Source organism: Aquarana catesbeiana, linkage group LG01, assembly GCF_042186555.1.
Source record: "Aquarana catesbeiana isolate 2022-GZ linkage group LG01, ASM4218655v1, whole genome shotgun sequence".
Lineage (NCBI taxonomy): Eukaryota > Metazoa > Chordata > Amphibia > Anura > Ranidae > Aquarana > Aquarana catesbeiana.
In genome coordinates this window covers 683,593,980-683,615,263 of record NC_133324.1, presented here as the reverse complement: position 1 = coordinate 683,615,263, position 21,284 = coordinate 683,593,980, and the positions used below count along the sequence as shown (strand labels likewise).

The 21,284-nt window shown below is 40.5% G+C and overlaps 1 protein-coding gene across 1 annotated transcript in view; it reads right to left on the bottom strand.

The window, feature by feature from the left end:
- Positions 1-4,043: 4,043 nt before the first annotated feature.
- The window catches only part of USP53 (ubiquitin specific peptidase 53), a 68,846-nt gene continuing 51,605 nt past the window's right edge, over positions 4,044-21,284 (bottom strand). The window contains exons 10-15 of the mRNA XM_073603285.1: positions 20,049-20,183; positions 19,011-19,154; positions 17,648-18,386; positions 13,423-13,484; positions 12,584-12,680; positions 4,044-7,848 (exon numbers count right to left, since the gene is read on the bottom strand). Of these exons, the coding sequence (XP_073459386.1) occupies positions 6,936-7,848; positions 12,584-12,680; positions 13,423-13,484; positions 17,648-18,386; positions 19,011-19,154; positions 20,049-20,183 (2,090 nt within the window). The 3' untranslated portion in view covers positions 4,044-6,935. The remainder of the gene's footprint in view (positions 7,849-12,583; positions 12,681-13,422; positions 13,485-17,647; positions 18,387-19,010; positions 19,155-20,048; positions 20,184-21,284) is intronic.

Genomic DNA, 21,284 nt, shown 5'->3' with positions numbered 1-21,284 from the left:
TGCCACCTGGTAGTGAGGTTCAGTCACCTGGAAATGCAGTTTCTTCACGATATGTTAAATGTTGGCTTAAGTGCAGCAAGTAAATATGAACAGAACAAGGCTCCCCCTCGGTTGCTTATAAAGATTTTATATGGGAGGCAGTCCTTTTCTGGTAAGATTTTTAGGGTTTGCCAGCAAAGTGAAAACTTTAGCTTACCCTGGGAAACTTTGCAGAATACCACAGCATCTACCCCAATACGTGTTCAATTAGCATACATTCTAAAACCATCCTCTTTGCCGGTCTTCAGATTGCATAGTTGTGGCACCCATGAAGCATCTTGGGAATCCCTTGTTTTGTGCAATTATGCGCAAGATAGAAATTACCCATATGTCTGGCAGAGGCGATCACAGGCTAATAAACACACTCAGAGAAGAGATAAGTAGTTAGTGGCAGGCTTGTATTAGTGAAGTTATCTATAAGCTTATAAACCTAACAGCAACTTATACAAAAAGAAGAAGCCAACCATTTATGGATATTGAATCTACATGATTAAGGCCTGTAGTCACAGCTTACTCCATTTCACAATGCTGAATGGGGCTGCCATGATGGCGTCTCTTAACCACTTCAGCCCCGGAAGATTTTACCCCCTTCCTGACCAAAGCACTTTTTTCCGCCACAAATAGAGCTTTCTTTTGGTGGTATTTGATCACCTCTGCGGTTTTTATTCTGTGCGCTATAAACAAAAAAAAAAAACAAAAAAAAAAGCGACAATTTTGAAAAAAAAAACAAACACAATATTTTGTACTTTTTGCTATAATAAATATCCCCATTTTTTAAAAAAAAAATAAGCTATTTTTTTTCTCAGTTTAGGCTGATATGTATTCTTCTACATATTTTTGGTAATAAAAATCGCAATAAGCGTATATTGGTTTGCGCAAAAGTTATAGCGTTTACAAAATAGGCGATAGATTTATAGCATTTTTATTATCTTTTTTTTTTACTCGTAATGGCGGCGATCTTTTGCGATTTTTATCGTGACTGCAACATTATGCGGACACATCGGGCAATTTTGACACTTTTTTCGGACCATTGGCATTAATACAGTGATCAGTGCTATAAAAATGCATTGATTACTGTAAAAATGTCACTGGCAGTGAAGGGAGTTAACACTAGGGGGCGATCAAGGGGTTAACTGTGTTCACGTGTGTTCTAACTGAAGGGGGAGGGGACTGACTAGGGGAGATGACTGATCGCTGTTCATACTTTGTATGAACAAACAATCTGTCACTTCTCCCCTCAGAGAAATGGGATCTCTGTTTACACACAGAGATCCCGGTTCTCGCTGTGTCATGAGCGATCGCGGGAGCCTGGCGCACTAGCATCGGCTCTGGGGGCAAGCAGTGGGCGCGCCCCTAGTGGCCGCCTAAGGAAGAGACTTAAAACTGCGGTGGCTGGTCAGGAACAGGTTAAAGCACATCCAATCAAAAAAAAAAAACACAATATATTATATTGCAGCTTACCAGACCCTTAAGATGTGATGGCTGAATTAGCATTCTTTTTCCAAGTTTTTGTTTCCTTTAGGTCTCTTGATGATTTTCAATTACTGTACCTATCTATGGAACAACACCCTAAAGCTTCGTACACACGGGCCAAAATTAGTGGTGCACTGATCTGAAAATTCAGGATGCACTTGGCCGAAAACCGAAACGGACAGTTTAAAAAAAAATTGTAACTTATGTGGCTGGCGTTTTTTGCAGTGAAGTCAATGGGACGCGATTTTGCATTGAAGTCAATAAGGGGGTGTTTTAGCATTGAAGTCAATGGGATGCAATTTTGTCAATTGGATGCAGCATTTCATTGTCAGCAACTTTCCCCATCGGCAAAACGCAGATAACCTTATCTTCGGCAGCCGATATATTGGTGCATCCCTAGGCCAAATATTGGCCAAATTCACACCCGTACAGTAGATACTGGCCAGAGTTCAGCCTGTGTATACAGGTACTTCTTTGACAGAAACTGATCTCACGACCAGTTTGTCGAACAAGCATGCTGGGAAACTAGCAGCCAAACAGCATCCGATCAGCGCTCTTAGCCAATGGCTGCAATCTCTGACCAGTGTTTTCTGACAGTCCCCCTGTCAGAACAAATGTATAATAATATTATTATGAATAGCACAGTGGGGAGGTTTCTGTACCAATACTAAATAGTTAATCCTTGCAAGCTGCACAGTTTGTGTCTCCCCCCCCCCCCCCCCCCCGATCAGCCCGCTGGGCTGAAAGAAAATAAACTTACTGTGTATACCTGGCTTTACTCTAGGACAGGAATTCTGTTATGACTACAGACTTCAGACAGAGGGGAGTTGTGTGATTTTCAGTAGATAGAAAGCTAATAACCATCCCATTCGCTGTCAAGACCATATTTCACTCTTTGGTGCAATTCAAATATTGGAACCTTACATTTTCTGTGCCCCCTCCCAGAAACAAGCATCAGAGCTGTATTAGTCGCTCGAATTGTGTATAACCAGGGTCTACCTAGGTGGCTGCAGTGGGATTTTAGACCCACACAGACACATACTAGTGCCCGTTTAGAAAGTAGCCAATTACCTTGTCTTTAGAATGTGGGAGGAAACAGAAGACCAACATTTCAGTTTAATGTACAGACACCCTGGATTTTTGACCATATCAGAACACTAATAATAATTGCAGAAAACGTAATGGAAAAATGGAAATGGAAAAAAGAAAAAAAACTGGTAAGCTGCAATATTACATTTTTGTTCTTGGGTTTAGACAGGCTTTTAAGGGGACAGCCCTATACCATGTATACTGAGGGAAACAAAAGTACAAAGAACACTAAAAAATATTGCTTAGGGCAAATCCAAATAGGAAGTAGTAGTAAAATGACTAATACATGGACGCTGGTCAATTGTTATGAAATCATAGGTGGTTCTTCAAATACTCTCCTATACCTGAGTTATCAAACCTTAGAACCTCCATTTATCATTTCCTGCAGCTGGATTTAATCAGCTACTGATTATGCAGCTTTTTATCTTTTAATCCTTGCCTAGGTTTCAGTTTAAGGCCCGGTTCACACTGCTGCGACTTTGAAGCCAGCATCCTAGCATGACTTTGGCACAACTTTCATATGACTTCTTTAAACAGAAGTCAATGCAAGTTGTGCTGTAGTTGCACCAAAAGTAGTACGGGAACCTTTTTCTAAGTTGGAGTAACTCATTAGAACGGTTCCATTGCACTTGATGGGGTGCGACTTGTCATGGGACATATGCTCTCAAAGTCGGAGGGCATGTGGCACCAGTGTGAACTGGGCCTAATCTAGTGCAATTACCACTGCCCAGGTCCCTGGCTTCTGTGTTGTGGCCTTCTCTCAGCATCTTATGGAACCCCCTTTGCATACAGGCACTAAAGTTGGGGAAGCAAAGGCACTCGCCTGCACCCCCCCCCCCCCCCCAACCTTCTAAAAGCACGACTTAATCTACTGTTAAATCTTTTCAAACTGAAGACCAGAAGTTCAGGAAAGCAGGACTGAAAGTTGAAAGGTGCAATTGCTTGGGTAACAATGTTACCAAATCTTTCTGGGGAATGTTTTTTTATTACTGTGCTGAATTACGCTAAGCTAAAAATGCTGAGGGTTTAATACTTCAATTAAAGACCATAAAAACTTAAACCACAAGTTGGCTTACATCATTTACCCTGTGGCAGTGTAAAATCTTGATTTTTAAGTCAAAAGCTGTACAGGGCTTGCAAACTCCAGGAGTTCTGATTCCCAATCACCTGATCACTGTTGATGGCCTCTGATTGGCTATCACAGTGTTCAGTCACTGTGCAGCCTTCCCCTGGGTTTTTTTTCCTCTCCTCTGAATGGAGAGAAAGATACATTGCATCTTTCTCTCCTTGCCAGGGGAGAAAAATGTAAAACACAGTTTTCGTAAAAAATAAACAGAAAATTAAAAAGTAAAGAAAACATTGCTAGATCAAGGATTGATTTAGGTCAGTGTCAAGGTTAATGTTGGGGTCAAAGATCAGGATGAGTATATTTTAGGTAGGATTTAAAAAAAAAAAAAAAAAAAAAAAAGAAGGAATTTTATTTGGTGTCAGCGTGTTTTGGGTGGGATGAAAATCGCTGTAAACAGCAGGATAATTTATTTTGGGTTGTTCTTCAGTGCTAAAGTTTTGGTAATAGCAAGAAATATACAGCTTAATTGAAAAAATAAAATACATTTTTTTTTTTTTTTACTATTTTGGGCCAGTTTTCCTCATAGAATAAAAACAAAGGAGATGTCAGTCTATTTACCACCAAATGAAAGCCCAAGGTGTTCTGAAAAAAAAAAACCAAGGTATAATCCACCTGGATACACAAAGTAGTTGTGATCATATGTACAGTTAGTTATACTAACACATATCACATATGCAAAATTAGGTCTAGGCATTTTGTTTTACCCTCGGTCATGAAAAGGGTTAAAATGTCACTTCTGGAATACCAGTCAGTCGTTCTCAACCAGGGGTACCTCAAGCTGTGGATGACCGATCCCCCATCTGATGGTACACGGTTCCAGTTCTAACACCACTTTGCAAGGCCAGTGAGATGACACCAATGAGCTTCTTAGCCATTTGTATAGGTGGCATAGTGACCCACAATTTATTTTGGTAGGGTTTCAAGGGTTCCTCTGGGGAAAAAAGAACGAGAAAGGCCGCTATATATACACACACACTATGTGTACATTATAATATAATACTTTATATTTTCACTTCCCCAATAATGCTTAAACAAGCCAACCTGGGTTTTAGGTTTACTGGTCACCTCATTTTATGTATTTCTTTACAAGAGTACACCTGTTGAAAAGTAGTAAAAACAATAGTAAAAAAAAACTATTTAAACAAGTAGGAAAAGTTCAAATTTCTAGAAGTTTTTCCTTGTCATCTGTGACTCTGCTGGGGAGAAGGGGTTACGGTGACAGGAAGGCACAAACAGCAATAAAAAGCCAATGTGTTTGGCTGGAGTTGGGCTTTAATCTAATCAGCTGCAGACAAGAATGTGTTAAACACCAGAAAGCATTAATTGTGCAACTTTCACCCTCACCGATTTACTAAGGCCGGCCATAGATTTTCTTTCCTGTGCCAACAGTTACTACTGATGGGATGGAATCCCTCCCACAGAGACATTGTGTTCTCCCAGCTGGCAATAATCACATGTAAAATCTGACGGGCTGGTTGTACCCAAGTTGATCAATCAACTTGGGTACATTCAGCCTGCCCATACATGGTTCAGCAGGAATCGGCTGGGATTTGACCCATCTATGGCTGGCTTAAACCTTATTCCAAACACTGTCTTTGGGAGATCTGCAGTACCAGGAGGAAAATCATTACATTGCCCCAAACTGAATTCTTGGCCAAACCTCTAAACCCAAAGATGCAATGGTGCAGCTTTAAGTCATACCAATATGAGAAAAAGTGTTTTTTTTTGTTTTGTTTTTTTAAAAAGGAAGAGGGGAATTGTATAGATCTTTACAGAAGTTAGATTTAGAAAATAGTGCATTAACAATTTCTAAGACATTTATAAAAGGAGGTAATAAAAACTACATTTTTCAAGTCAAACACATTAAGCTGAACTCCAAGCAACTGGAAAAAACACAAACAATGCAGCTCTGTATTCACCAATATATCCTAAATGTATTTTTTTTGCATAACCCAAGCAGTGCAAGTACCTGATTCGGGCCTTTTAGTCTACTGCACAGCTCACATTAGGAAAGAGAAAGAAGCTTACAAGTTTCCAATCACCTTTGGTTTGCAGTGCAGTGAGCTTACTGATAGGAGGATAGAGCAGATTGACAAAGATGGGATAAGTCTGCTGCTCTTTTTTTCACTGCCCAGTCACCAGCTTGGTGAGCAACAAGAATTCAAAGTTTTGCAAACCTGCAGCACAGAAAAATCAGGTCTTCTGCAAAACAAGACTTTGCTGTTTGACAGAGAGCTGTGTAAACCTTAGGACTGGATGAACAGAATTACAAATCTTTTGGCAGGTAAAGCAGTTCCAATATATGTGCATTTAGCAGTCTGTCTGGAGTTAAGCTTTAAGTGGGTCCGGTCATGTTTATTTTCTAAAGAGCACAGGTTGTGCTTGCATAAAATATAGCCCGTCATAAAACAGATCAAACCATTATTGAGAGTAATATACCCTAACAGTCTCCCAAAACCATAGATATCATAGGCTTTGTGTAGCAAGCAAAAAACAGGAGCACTTTTTTTGTACATTAAGTCATCCTGCTTTGCACTTTCTATTCTATATTTCTGTTCTATATGTAGACTCTATACTCTACTGTAGAGATTTAGTATTTCATATGCTATAGCTGTGCTTTTAAATATCATCTTGAAGTTCATGTAAAAAAAATACAAAGTCTTTTAAAATAGAGAATTTTCTTTACCTGGATTAATAATAAATATATATATATATATATTTACCCGATTAGAGAACTAGTAGACTAGGTTTTGTGCATTTTTTGAGATTAGTGCCTGTCATTTTAATGTGATTTCCAAATGGGAGAAATTAGGTTTCCTCCTTGTTACCTATAAACAAAAGGAAATTAGGTGACCTCTCTCTGAACGCTTTGACCATGTACAAAACAGTTACAGGTATACAGCTATTTTTAAAATTAGCGTAAAGTACAAGACACCATTAGACCCAGGCAATGTGCAAAGAAATACCAATAATGAGGGAGTCAGGATGAAAAGTTAGGAGTAAACAGCTTGTTTAAATAAGCAGTTAAGACTCCATCTGACTGACTTCAGTCTAGCGTCAAAATGTCTGTTTAAGCAGTAAAGCAAGTTTACTGCTCACCAGAACTGAGCTGGTTCTGTCCTGGATATTATCCAAAAATGACCATTTAGAGTTGAAAGCTCCACATGGAGTGTTTTACAATTTCAAAAACGCAAGGCCTAATTGTCTATCTGTTACAAGGTACACTTCCATATGACATTTTTGTTCGTACTATTGTGTTATGACCATTATCCAAGGCTCTGGGGTAGGAAGGTTCCATGAGAGATTCTGTAACTTGTACGTGACTGGGGTCTCGGTGGAATGCAGTACTTTCAGTCATATATACCTTCGGCTTCTGGTGGTATTTTAGCCTGTATGTGTCAGTCATACAGTTGTCCACAGAAAAGTAGGTTGTGAGTGAAACTGTATCACTTCCATGGGAAACTGGATCTAATCCCAAAGGTTGCTGAACCAGTTTTGACCGATAATCATACGCTGAGGAACCAGACAAATGTGGTGTATGCAGGTCTAAGTCGCTGCTGTGAAATGCATCTTTTGATGGATAGTAGTCTATGTCAGAGTCTGGCCTCCCAAAATCACCAGATGAAAGTCTCTCCATGGTAGCTGAATGAACATATGACAAGGTTTCTGAAGGGGCAGCGGTGGTGGCAGGTGGAAAAGTTTGCTCAATTCGTGAAACCGCACTCCTAGAGTACTTCTTTGGGGGCAAAGGAGGCGGTAAACTGTTAAAGTCATGATTTCCGGTGCAGCTGCTTTCATCTCTGTGGCATGACAGGTTTTCATTAGATGCAAAGAAAGGAGCATTGATATACTGGACTCTGTTGCTCTGTGGGATGGGCTGTGAAGGACTGACCGGTGCATGCAGCAGCAGTGTATTCACTAACCCATTGTGTGGTGACACTGGTGAATGATCGCGGTGCAAACAACAATTTTCTGATGACGATGAGGTCAGTCGAAGAGAAAAATCCTGTGAATTTTCCTGTTTGTTCATAGGCGTCGGTTTAACACTGTATTCTTTTAGACCTCGAGATGAAAGGGTTGGTGAACGAACGTCTCTTTTTACATCACTAGTATGTTTCCTTAAAAAAAAAAAATGTAAATGTTAAAATTGAAAGGCACACACACACACATATATATATATATATATATATATATATATATATATATATATATATATATATATATATATATATATTACACACATATACATATACACACACACTACACAGTGCATCCGCAAAGTATTCTCAATGCTTCAGTTTTTCCACATTTTATGTTACAGCCTTATTCCAAAATGGATTAAATTCATTATTTTCCTCAAAATACTACTAACAATACCCCACGATGACAACGTGAAAGAAGTTTGTTTGAAATCTTTGCAAATTTATTAAAATTAAAAACACACAAAAAAAAAATTTTTTTGCATGTACATAAGTATTTACAGCCTTTGCTATTGACACACCATTGGCACCAATTACAACCTCAAGACTTTTTGAGTATGATGCTACAAGTTTGGCACACCTATTTTTGGACAGTTTCTCTCATTCTTTGCAGGACCTCTCAAGCTCCATCCGATTGGATGGGGAGCGTTTGTACACGCCATTTTTCAGATCTCTCCAGAGATGATTAAATCGGGTTCAAGTCTAGGCCACTCAAGGACATTCACAGAGTTGTCCCATAGTTACTTCTTTTGTTATCTTGGCTGTGTTCTTAGGGTCGTTGTCCTGTTGGAAGATGAACCTTCACCCCAATCTGTGGTCCAGAGCACTCTTGAGCAGGTTTTCATCAAGAATGTCTCAGTACATTGCTGCATTAATCGTTTCCTCGATCACGATTGGTCTCCCAGTTCCTGCCACTGAAAAACATCCCCACAGCATGATGCTGCCACCACCATGCTTCCCTGTAGTGATGGTATTGACCAGGTGATGAGCGGTCCCTGGTTTACTCCAGACTTGATGCTTGCCATTTAGGCCAAAGAGTTCAATATTTGTTTAATCAGACCAGAGAATTTGGTCTCTCATGGTCAGAGTCCTTCAGGTGCCTTTTGGCAAACTCCAGGTGGGCTGTCATGTGCCTTTTACTGAGAAGTGGCTTCTGTATGGCCACTCTACCATACAGGCCTAATTGGTGGAGTGCTGCAGACATGGTTGTTCATCTGGAAGGTTCTCCTCTCCCCACAGAGAAACACTCTGTCAGAGTGACCATCGGGTTCTTGGTCACCTCCCTGACTAAGGCCCTTCTCTTCCGATTAGTTTGGCCAAGCGGCCCACTCTAGGAAGAGTCCTGGTGGTTCCAAACTTCTTTCATTTATGGATGATGGAGGCCACTGTGATCATTGGGAAATTCAATGCTGCAGAATTTTCTCTGTACCCTTCCCCAGATCTGTGCCTCGATACAATCCTGTCTCAGAGGTCTACAGACAATTTCTTGGACTTCAAGGCTTGGTTTGTGCTCTGACATGCTCTATTAACTTTGGGGCCTTATATAGACAGGTATGTGCCTTTCCAAATCATGTTCAATCAACAATTTACCACAGGTGGACTCCAATCAAGTTGTAGAAACCACTCAAGGATTATCAATGGAAACAGGATGCATCCGAGCTCAATTTTGAGTGTCATGGCAAAGGCTGGGAATACTTATGTACATGTGATTTTTTATAAATTTGCAAAGATTTCAAACAAACTTCTTCCACGTTGTTATGTGGTATTGTTTGTAGAATTTTGAGGAAAATAATGAATTCAATCAATTTTGGAATAAGGCTGTAACATAACAAAATGTGGAAAAAGTGAAGCGCTGTGAATACTTTCCGGATGCACTGTACATACACTCATCCATCTGAATGATACTAAAAAAAACTTGCGGTACCCATGAACTCTTGCAAGAATACCCTCACTTAAAGGAGAACTTCACCTTTTGGGACATGCTCCACCCTTATTTGTTCCAGCTCCTGCCACCTCTCCCCCAATCTCCGCCCACACCATTCATTCACCTGTGAATTAAAGGGGTTGTAAAGGTACATGTTTTTTCACCTTAATGCATTCTATGCATTAAGATGAAAAAACATCTGACGATTAGCGCCCCCCGTCTACTTACTTGAGCCCTTGAAAGTCCCGTGTCCTGAACGCGCTGGCTTCTCGGCTCTTTCATTGGATGATTGATAGCAGCGCAACCATTGGCTCCCGCTGCTGTCAATCAAATCAATGACGCAGTGCGCGGGGGGCGGGGCCGAGTGATACAGTTGGCGGCTGTATCACGGGAGCGCACCCGCAAGCTAACCCCCTTGGGAGAGCACTTCCCAGAACGGAGGTTAGCTGATGCGGGGAGGAGCCGAGACAGCCGCCAAGGGACCCCAGAAGACGAGGATCGGGGCCACTCTGTGCAAAACGAACTGCACAGTGGAGGTAACACATGTTACATGTTTGTTATTTATTAAAAAAAAGAAGAAAAAAAAAAAAAAAAAAAAAGGGAACCTTTACAACCACTTTAACCAAGTACCATTAGCAACAGTGGCAGACTGCTTTTAGCTCTAAATCACCTGTGAGGGCGCTGATGAGCACTCTTGTAGTTAATTTACAAGCCCTTCAGCTTTCAAACTGACAGCTTGTGTGAAGGTACCAGCTGAAAGCTGCAGGGCTTGTCTGCAGAAGCCTGACATTGCACCCCTAATCAAGGGTGCAATGCTTTCCAGGTTCCGTCAGGATAAAAAAAAAAAAAATTGCATTTTTTTTTAATGCAAAAATATGCGCATTTAATATTTTTTCTAAAAATACTAGCTGCCAGTTTGTCTCTGTACCTTTTGAAAGGTCAGCAATGACACCATACATAAGTAATTACCTCAGCACATATTTCTTTTAAGACTATTACAACATAGGTGGTGGAGAGATAACATCCAGAGTATGGGTAGTTTCAGATTCACTCCAGTCTGGGGAAATGTCTAACTGGATTTGCATGGCTTGGACAGCATGGCACAAAACTATGCTCACCAGATGCATAGGTGTGTACACAGCCATTCAGTTCAGTCTCCCCTTTCACACTAGAAGGCAAGAAAGTACCCACTCTTTTTTAGCAACCACCCCCAAACAAGCGGCCCCGCACACATGTGAACAGTGATATCACACGAGAGGTATTGCCGCTACGGCAAGGCAGCCCGGCTGCGCGAAACGACGTACCTGTACTTCGCTTTGGGCAGTAGCCTCTGGGGGTGCGCGTGCGCTGATTGAACAGAGGGGAGCCAATCAGCGGGTCCGGTGATGTCCGCCGGCCACCCGCGATCGTTTCCCAGAGAGGCAGAACGCCGATCTTCCTATGTAAGCAAGGCAGATCGTCGTTCAAACAGGGGAGAACATAGAGATCTTGTGTTCCTGCTAAGCAGGAATAAGAATCTCTGTTCTCCCAGTCAGAGCAATTCACACACACAGCCAGTAAGCATCCCCTAGGGACACAGTTAACCCTTGTATTAACCACCTTCCCTGCCAGTGTCATTAGTACAGTAACAGTGCATATTTTTAGCACTGATCACTATATGGCTGCATTCACGCTACAGCATTTTGAATCGAGGGCAGATTTGACAGCGCCGAGGTGTGAATGACAAAATGCGGGACTCGCATTCGAGATGCCATTCATTTGGATGACACCTCAAATCGCGGTGCGGGTCTGCCGTGATTGTCACGCGATAAAACATGCTGCAATCGCGGGACGCATGTCGCCCAAAAGTAGCTCCTGAACTATTGTTGGGCGACATACGTCAAATGAATGGCATCTTGAATGAGAGTCCCACATTTTGTCATTCACATCTCGGCGCTGTCAAATTGCGGGCAGATCCGCAGCAAATCTGCTCACGATTCAAAACGCTGTAGTGTGAATGCAGTCTTAGTGTCACCGGTCCCCAAATAAGTGTCAGTTTGTCCAATTTTTCCACTGCAATGTCACAGTCCCGCTAGAAATCAAAATTGCTAAAAACGCTGCCATTACTAGTAAAAAAAATAAATAAAAATATCCCATAGTTTGTAGACGCTATAACTAATATAAACCAATCAATATACACTTATTGGGATTTTTTTTTACCAAACATATGTAGCACAATACATATTAGCCTAAATTGATGAAGAAATTTGATTTTTTTTTTAAATTTTTTATTGGTCATTATAGCAGAAAGTTAAAAATATTTTTTTTCAAAATTGTCGCTCTTTTTTGTTTATAGCGCAAATTATAAAAAAAAACTGCAGTGGTGATCAAATACCACCAAAAGAAAGCGCCATTTGTGAAAAAAAAAAAAAAAAAAAAAAAACATCAATTTTATTTGGGTACAGCGTCGCATAACCGTGCAATTGTCAGTTAAAGTAACGCAGTGCCATATTGCAAAAAATGGCCTGGTTATGAAGGGGGTAAAAACTTCCGGGGCAGAAGTGGTTAAAGTTTTTTTTTTTCAACAACAAAAAAAAAAAAAAATAAATCAGTATTTTCAAAGACTGCCGCCCAAATATCACGTGACCTAAAAAGAATTGCAGCAACCAACATTTTCTTTCCCATGGCCTTTGATTTCAGAAAATATATAATGTTTGGTGGTCCTGACTAATTATCTAGTAAAAAAACTATTTTATGACAACATGCAGTCGATGAAGTATAAAAAAAGGGTTCATATTCTATTACTATATGGGGTTCAGATTTTTTTACTCATCATTTTGCTTCTGGCATTTCACTTTCAGCTCCACAATCTACAACTTCACCGGTGATTAGAAAGATAACAGGAGTCATCAGATTCCAGTGCACATTCAAATCTAGTTCTGATAATTTTTTTCCCCCCTTGTAAAATACCTTCGACCAGAGGGACTAAGCGATGGCTCCCGAGGACCTGGAGACAGCCTATCTTCATACCTACTACGTTCCAAACCATTACACTCTTTACTGAAACCTTGAATAAAAAACATATTGATTACTTCCATACTCTTACATATAAGTTCACACAATACTCGCTACATATACTTCCTGCATCTGCCTAGTCCATGGAATTTTGCAAATCAAACTGCAGTAAAAAGGTGGCTGCTTCATATGCAGTTGCAAATATAAGCCTTCGGGAACTTGGAGATTTTTTTTCAAGTGCATAAATGGCGAAGCTCCATACAAAGTCCATTTGAAACAAAAAATGAATCACATTATCCCATGGGAGAGTTCCAGATGCAATTGTAAAGACATAACAACAGATGGCAGCAGTGAACCATCTCGCACACTTGATCATGTGAGAGGCATGCCTCCCAGGGAGTAACATTCACTAACACCAGAAGGGTTTGTGTCTTCAGGATTCCAGCCCATTTAAAAATAGAAGCGTTATTTTTCTCTTCTGCTGACACAGAGAGCCATGCATGGCTAAAACTAGCTAGTGATTCGATTGAGAAGCTTGGCCCAAGGCTCTTCACAAAACTAAATATGGCAGATGTTCATGTTCAGGCCTGTACAATTACTGCAGTGTTATTTGCATATGGGAAACAGAGCAATTCTTTCACCTTTTTGCCTTTTCTGTTCAAATTTTAATACTCTATAGAAATAGGTGAACTAAGTCAACTTGTTAAAATTACACACACACACTGAACTGCTCCTCTTCCACCTACAAGAGATAGGGCAATGCACAGTTCAGAAAAAAAGTTAAAATGGCTTACTGTTCAATGGACTTCGACGGTGTGGAGATGTAGAAAGGAACCCATGTGCTGGATGTTGGTCACTAAAAAAAAAAGAAGAAAAGAAATATATATATGTATACATATATTCTTCAGTATTTTAAAATGCATGTTGCTCATTAAAGCGGTGTTCCACCCAAAAGTGGAACTTCCTCTTTAAGCACTCCTCGCCCCCTTACATGCTACATTTCTTGTTGTGTTTTTTTTGGGGGGGGGGGGGGGGGGGGTTGAGTGTGTACCCTTTTTTTCGTGGGACTTCCTGTCCCACTTCCTATCTTCGGCCGCCTAAGCAACTCCTCCTCTCGCCCTAGGCGGCCCCTCCCTGCCAGCGATCTTCTGGACACAACTCAGGTCCCAGAAGATCGGCTGGCCAATAGGAGAGCGCAGCGCGGCCGAGTGCCCACAGTTACCATAACGGCGCCGAGGAGGGGGAGAGAGGAGCTAGCCTCTGGGCAGCCACATCGTTGGACCGTGGGGCAGGTAAGTGTCGGTTTATTAAAAGTCAGCAGCTATGCTTTTTGTAGCTGCTGACTTTTAATAAACTAAAAAAAACTGGTGGAACTCCACTTTAACGGCATTCAATAGTCTGAGAATGTGTTTCTAGAGCCTGTACGAACACAATAAAATCTAATTGTTTATGAAGCAGTGATCCAGTCTGCATTTACACGTGGCCACTCTTCACAGCATACAAAGCTCTCAGAGAACAGCCTATTAACCACTTCAGCCCCGGAAGAAGTTACCCCCTTCCTGACCAGAGCACTTTCTGCGATTCGGCACCGTGTCGCTTTAACTGACAACTGCGCGGTCGTGTGTACCCAAACAAAATAGACGTCTTTTTTTTCCCACAAATAGAGCTTTCTTTTGGGGGTATTTGATCACCTCTGCGTTTTTTATTTTTTGCGCTATTAAAACAAAAAACAGCGACAAAAAAAAAAAAACAAAACAAAAAAAAACGCATTACTTTTTACTATATTAAACATCCCCCAAAAATATATAATAAAAACAATTCTTTTCCTCCGTTTAGGCCGATATGTATTCTTCTACATATTTTTGGTATAAAAAAAAAAAAAAAAAAAAAAAAAAAAGTTATAGCGTCTACAAAATAGGGGATAGTTTTTATTTCTTTTTTTACTAGTAATGGCGTAGATCTGCGATTTTTATCATGACTGCGACATTATGGCGGGCACATCGGACAATTTTTACACATTTTTGTAACCATTGGCATTAATACAGCGATCAGTGCGATTAAAAATGCACGGATTACTGTAAAAATGTCACTGGCAGTGAAGGGGTTAACACTAGGGGGCGGTGAAGGGGTTAACTGTGTTCCCTGGGAGGTGATTCTAACTGAAGGGGGAGGGACTAACTACAGGAAGTGACAGATCGTGGTTCCTAGCTAATAGGAACACATGATCTGTCACTCCTGTCAGAACAGGGAAGTGTGTGTGTTTACACACACTCGTCCCTGTTCTGTGTCTCCTGGTCATGATCGCTCATGGCCGGCGGTCATCACGAGCATCGCACCCCCGCTGTGCAGGAGGCGTGTGCGCCTGATATCCGGGCCCCGCGAGACCACGTACCGTAACATGGTTTCGCGCAGGGGAGCCAACCTGCCGCAGTAAAACTGCGACGGCTGGTCCGGAAGCGGTTAATAAATGTACTTCTCTGCCAGAGAAGAGAAATAAATATACACCGTGAAAAAAGTAGGGCCAAAGCTATTTTGGCCCTACTTCTCCTGGGGATCCCAGGGGTGCTCTTTGTTCTGCACCTCTGTGACCCGTATTCAGCCGACAGCGGGCTAATGCTAGAGACTAAGAACTAAGCGATCAGCAGTCTTTGATCGCTCAGAGTGTAGAGGCGAGGGGAAACAGATGCAGCTTTGGACAGATGATGCAACCACCTACAGGAGTATAACTTTTTTTTTTTCATATCCCGCATTTCTCTTTGAATGGTGACAATATAGGGATAGGCGAGATTTGTGCTCATGATCTCACTAGAACAGAGGCTCAAATACTCCTCAATGACAACTAAAAATAGAAAAAATAACTAAAAAAAAAAAAGTTAACATATGCCGAGAAGGACCATTCATAATTTATGTTATTTATATCAAGACATTTGTGACATGTAACCGAGTAGATTTGTATGAGCCAGAAATACTCTCCAGTACAAGTGTCACAGAAATTTATTAAAGCGGAGTTCCACCCAAAAATGGAACTTCCGCTTTAAGTGCTGGTGACCCCCCTGACATGCCACATTTAGCATGTCATTTTTTTTTTGCGGGGGGGAGCGGGTACCCTGTTTTTACAGGCATCCAGCTCCCACTTCCTCCCCTGGCGCCGCCGGAAGATCACCTCCCCCCCCTGCAATCTTCTGTGGCATGTCACAGGTCCCAGAAAATTGGCCATTCACAGCGTGCTTCGCGCATGCGCAGTGAGCGCCTGGCTGTGAAGCCACAGCTGGGCGCCCACAGTTTGAATGCCGGCACCACAGAGAGGAGCGAGGCTTCCTCCACCCACATCGCTGGATCGTGGGACAGGTGAGTGTCTGATTTTTAAAAGTCAGCAGCTACACTTTTTGTGGCTGCTGACTTTTAAAAGGGTGGAACGCCGCTTTAACATGAATAAGAAAAAACACAATTTATGAATGGTACCTTTCACATAGGCTTTTTAATAAACGTATTTCTGTTAATTTTACTGCATTCATACGGACAGAGAATATACTGGGGATTCATGTCCCCCTGACTGCGTCAAAATGTGCATAAGATACAGTCTATTCCCAATATATGATCACATACTACAGGCCTGAATAGAACTCAGGGGGGGAAACAATGACACATTGTATATTGCGGTCACTTAAATGCCGAACTTCTCTCCCAATCAACATTGACTATTTGTAATCCTTATGCTGCTAGCATTAGAAAATAGGCAGGAAAGTATATCATATTTAATTGTTTTAAATGTTTATTTTTACATTTCTTCAGTTACTTCCTGGTTTACAGGCCTAGGCAAATGATGTCATACATCCCAGAAGTCTTCAGGAGCAGAGGAAGTGTTTTCTCAGATAAGCACACCCTCCTGCTTGCAAGCCTAGCCAAGTTAAGAGCAGATGGATTCCAGGACGTAAATGCTACATGAATCATCTGCCCTTACTCAGGATGGCTACAGCCAGAAATCGAGGGGGTCAAAGTTATTTCTCAGTAAAATAAAGCATAAAGACATGGAGTTTGTTTTGAATATTAAAAATTAATTAAATAGCATTTTTGTTTGTGGTACACAGATGCAGTGTAGTTCCGCTTTAACAAAGGAGAAAAATATTCATACATGTTGAACAAAGAACCAGTTAAACCCTTTAAGAATTGTTTAAGGACAAAAAGGTTTGTCTGAAATAAAACAATTTAGGTTGAAAGTTTGGTTTTATACAAGTTCACAGCTTGAGATCAGAGCTGCATAGTCAACAGGATGATGAAACTGATTGTAGAGACTCCATGGAGGTCACAGTTGCATACTTTAATTTTGGCTGAAGCTCATAAATACTCAGGAATTGCACACACTATTTAGTAAGACAATCCATAGACATTCTCAGGGTGGATAAAAATCAATGATTTAAAAAATTAAAAAATCTGATTTTTAATCAAATTTTAATAAAATGCTTTTTTCTTTTAGTTTATTTTTACTTCCCTCCCTAAAAGGTTTATTTTTTTTTTCAAATTGAGCTGTGCAGTTTATAGGTCACATTTAAAAAAAAGGTAGAAAACGTTCTGAAATGATTTATCTTTTGTCTGATTTTTTTTTTTACACCACAGAAACCTGACATTTTACCAGGGGTGTGTAGACTTTGTATACCCACTTTAGATAAGAGAATCAGCACAACACAAGAAGGTAAGAATCTACTCCTTACCATGCCTGTCAGGTAACTAACCCATTACCTAGGCTAAATGGGCAAAAACAGATGCTTTAACATGCAATAACAAGGTTATTTATATTAGGCCAATTGACATGAACATGGAAAAATCTCTCAGACGAGGCATTTAATAAAAAATTAATAACTGCCCATGAGTAATCCACTTACTTGTAAGGATAAAAATATTTATGTGAAAACATATACCTTATATTTTCCTCACTTTTTTGTCCTAAGGAACACATTGAATTGGTTCAATTGAGGTCTCATATCTGTCTAAAGTTCAGCTTTAATATATTTTAGATCTTACCTGTACTGGCTTATTTCCTGAATAACCTTCATATCAGCAAAGCTGGTTCCTTCAATTACAGGAGAATCCAGATTACTTGAGCCACTGCTGATGTGATCACTACTTTCATAACCAGACTCAGCTCTTTGCATTTGCCAGCTGTCAAGATGGTACATCTTAGAATCCAGGTTTGGTTTGTTCCTTTCAGCCTGACTTTTTCCTACAGATTCCAGAGAACTCCTACTGCCAGATTCCTGTTTTATCTCATCCTCATAGATAGTCATCAGAACCTTTTTCTTAGGGCTGTCCTTTGAACAGTGGTTATGGCTTGGATCCTTAGCAGAATGATGTTTTCCATTAGTGTTTGCCAAGTGCCGTGGACTGGACTGGCTTTTCTCACCGTCATTAAAAATGCTGTCCACATTGAGAGTCTCTCGCATGGGCCGCCAGGTCTTTTTGGTTCTACCAGTTCCTTTCTCCTTGTACTCCTGACTGCTGTCTGTATCATAACCATTTGAGATACTATTCTTCACTCGAGTTAGTGGCTTTGATTCAGATATGGCAGTCTGTCCTGTATTAGAAGATGACATTTGTCGGGGCTGCTGGTCAGACCTCTGTTGCTTATAAGGACCTTTCCCTTGACTGCTGAAAAAGTGAGGATCTGGATACTGTCTGAACCCATTTACTGGGATCGAGGCTACAGGTTTGAGCTGTGTTCCAGAAAAAGACTGTGAATGGTATGGAACACCTCCAGATGTTGCTATGTAAGGAGACAAAATTACAAAATGTAAATCACCATCTTAAAAAAAAAAAAAAAATACAGCAGATAGTATTGATGCGACTCTTGCTTCTTAAACTAAGTCTCTATACAGCTGTATGGCTGCTCTGCAATACAGGTCACAAAGGAAGTCATTTACAAAGTCAGAGCACAAGTTACAGTAAGGCCCCTTTCACACGGGTGTTCCGTTCAGGTCTGCCTGTGAGTTTTTCAGGTGGACCTGATCAGAAGGTCCATTCATCCCTATGGACAGGCAGGTGTGTCCATTTACACCCACCTACCTCCAGGTCCACAAATAAGGGAAGAAGAAGAAAGAAGAAGGAAGAAAGAAGAGGGGGGAAAACAGGGGGAGAATGGACTACTCCATCCTCTTCTATTTAGGTGAAAAGCATTGGAGGTCAGGTGTAAAAACGGACAGTGGAGTTCGTTTACTCCCAGCCACCCATACAGCAGAGCAGACACGATGTGTCATCCGCCCACACTGCACTGATCAGCAGGGGATCTATGAGTCGATCAGATCCACCCCATGTAAAAGCGGCCTAATCGTTAAGCTACATAAAGTTTTCACATACACAGAGTGATGGAAAAGAAATATAGTGTTATTACCTTTTGGCCTAGCAAGGTCTTTCTTCTGAGGTTTATCAACAATTTTTCGCTGTGCAGCTGTGCTTTTTAAGTTATGAGCTCTTTGAGCACATTCCCGAGACAAATCTTTCAACTTTTCCTGCTGATCATTTCGTCCCAATTTAACTTCAGGAAAAAAAAAAAAAATCATAAATAAATAATACTTACAATTCCCCTCCTATGCTATTACTCCTGTGTTTGTATGTACTAAATGTCCACTGGCTCATGAATGACACTTATCTGCACAGTACATACAAAGAGTGAAACTTAACAAGTAACAGATCAGTTTGCGGATGTCATTAATGATTAACTTTCAGCCATCTTACTATCCAATATGTAAAGTTTTGCTGAAAAATCATATCATTCTTGCAATAATACAGACCTTTCTGTAGATTATACACCTTATCAAGGTTTCATACATAGTGTACGGTATATAAAAAAAAAAAAATATTTGTTACTCATTATCTAGCAATGCTTCATAGGTGAGCCTGCGAAAGCATTACTATGCTTCAGCTCTTTCTATATCAACTTTCATTCAGGCAGACACAGTTATTACAATTACCATTGAAGTGTGTAGTTTTATCTATAGATGTGAAAGGTTGAACAAAATGTCTGCAGCACGCCATATAATACAGTGATCACATTAAAAAAAACAAAACATGTGATTAAAGTAAACCTGCCATGACCACCACATTGTATAACATTACTAGGCTGTGTGGCACTTGCAAATGCCTGTTAGTCTCCATATCTTTCTTTGTACTTGGTAGAGAATATGGTGTTCTAGGAAGTGTAGTAAGTCCCTACTACCCACAATTTAATGTCAAATGCTAGGACATATACCAACCACACAAATATGGTGTTCTAGGCAGTGTAGTAAGCCCCTACTACCCACAATTTAATGTGAAATGCTAGGACATATACCAGCTATATTCCCAGGAGGCCATAGGGACAATCTAAAGAAAAGCTGGGACCCTTCATACAGCTTGAACCTAGAGTCCAGGGCTCTGCCAGGGAACTTACCAGGTCCTCGGCCAGTACTTGATTGAACAACCCCTCGATTAAATCCTGTATCATCTGCTGGATACCTATAACCACTGTTCTGATATATATTCTCTCCAATATCAGAATCTCTGTTATATTCTGCCTTTTTTTGTTCTGAAAACAAAGAAAAAAAAAGTGTTAGAGATTTCTTCATGGAATTTAAAGAGACAGTCCCTACAAAACCTACCTGAATATACCTCTGCAGCAACTTTCAAAGCTTTGTTAGTCAAGTATTGGGTCATCTGGCTAGTATCAGATGTTGCCACTCCCTCCCATATTTCTATTTACCAATGCTACAATGGGTAGCCTCACTGTACAAAAGGTGTATGCAGAAGGCAGGGGCAGGCAAGTTTACCATTGAATTCTTTGAGAAGACAGACATTTCCTGTCTGAAAAGCATCTGATTTTCTGATCATTTTATGTATGATTAGCATTTGCGAGGAGTATATTCGTCTGACTTGAGCATACATGTAAATATTTTTTTTTTTTTTTCCATTTAACCAGCGGGTTGAACAAAAAAAAAAAAAAAAAAAAAAAATTAAATAAATAAAGGAAGAATGCCCACCACCTGACAGATCCCCACATTAAACACAAAACGATATTGATGCAGGAATCTCCCCCATTGTTCGATGATATTCTGACAGAGACCCAACTCCCCTCCTGAGTGTGCCTTCCATTTAGAGTCCAGTGCACATGCGCCGGCGACGTTGCCTGTTGCTACAAATGTGAACATCTCCTAAACTGTTGCACATTCAGCAGATATTCACTATACCTACAGGTAAGCCTATTTATAGGCTTACCTGTAGGTACACAAAATAGCCTTACTACCACTTTAAGCCATAACTAAACTTATTCATATATTCAAGCAATTCGAAAAACTCAATGGTAAGAAAAAAAGTGTAACAAGATCAAGAAAAAGGATTTTTTGTCATACTTACCTGTAAAATCCTTTTCTTTTTTCATACATCATGGGACACAGAGTTAGGCTAATATACATTACCTACTAGGATATCACAGAGCAATAGCCTAGAAAGGAGGGAGACACTCTGCCAAAAAAATAGCCATCAATCCTTACACAGCAGCCCGCAGTACACTGCCGCCGAAAGCCGAATATCCACTGATAAAATTTTGTGAACGTATGCACTGAAAACCAGGTAGCAGCCTTACAAATCTGAGCCACAAATATCTGATGGCGAAAAGCTAGGAGGTTCCTAC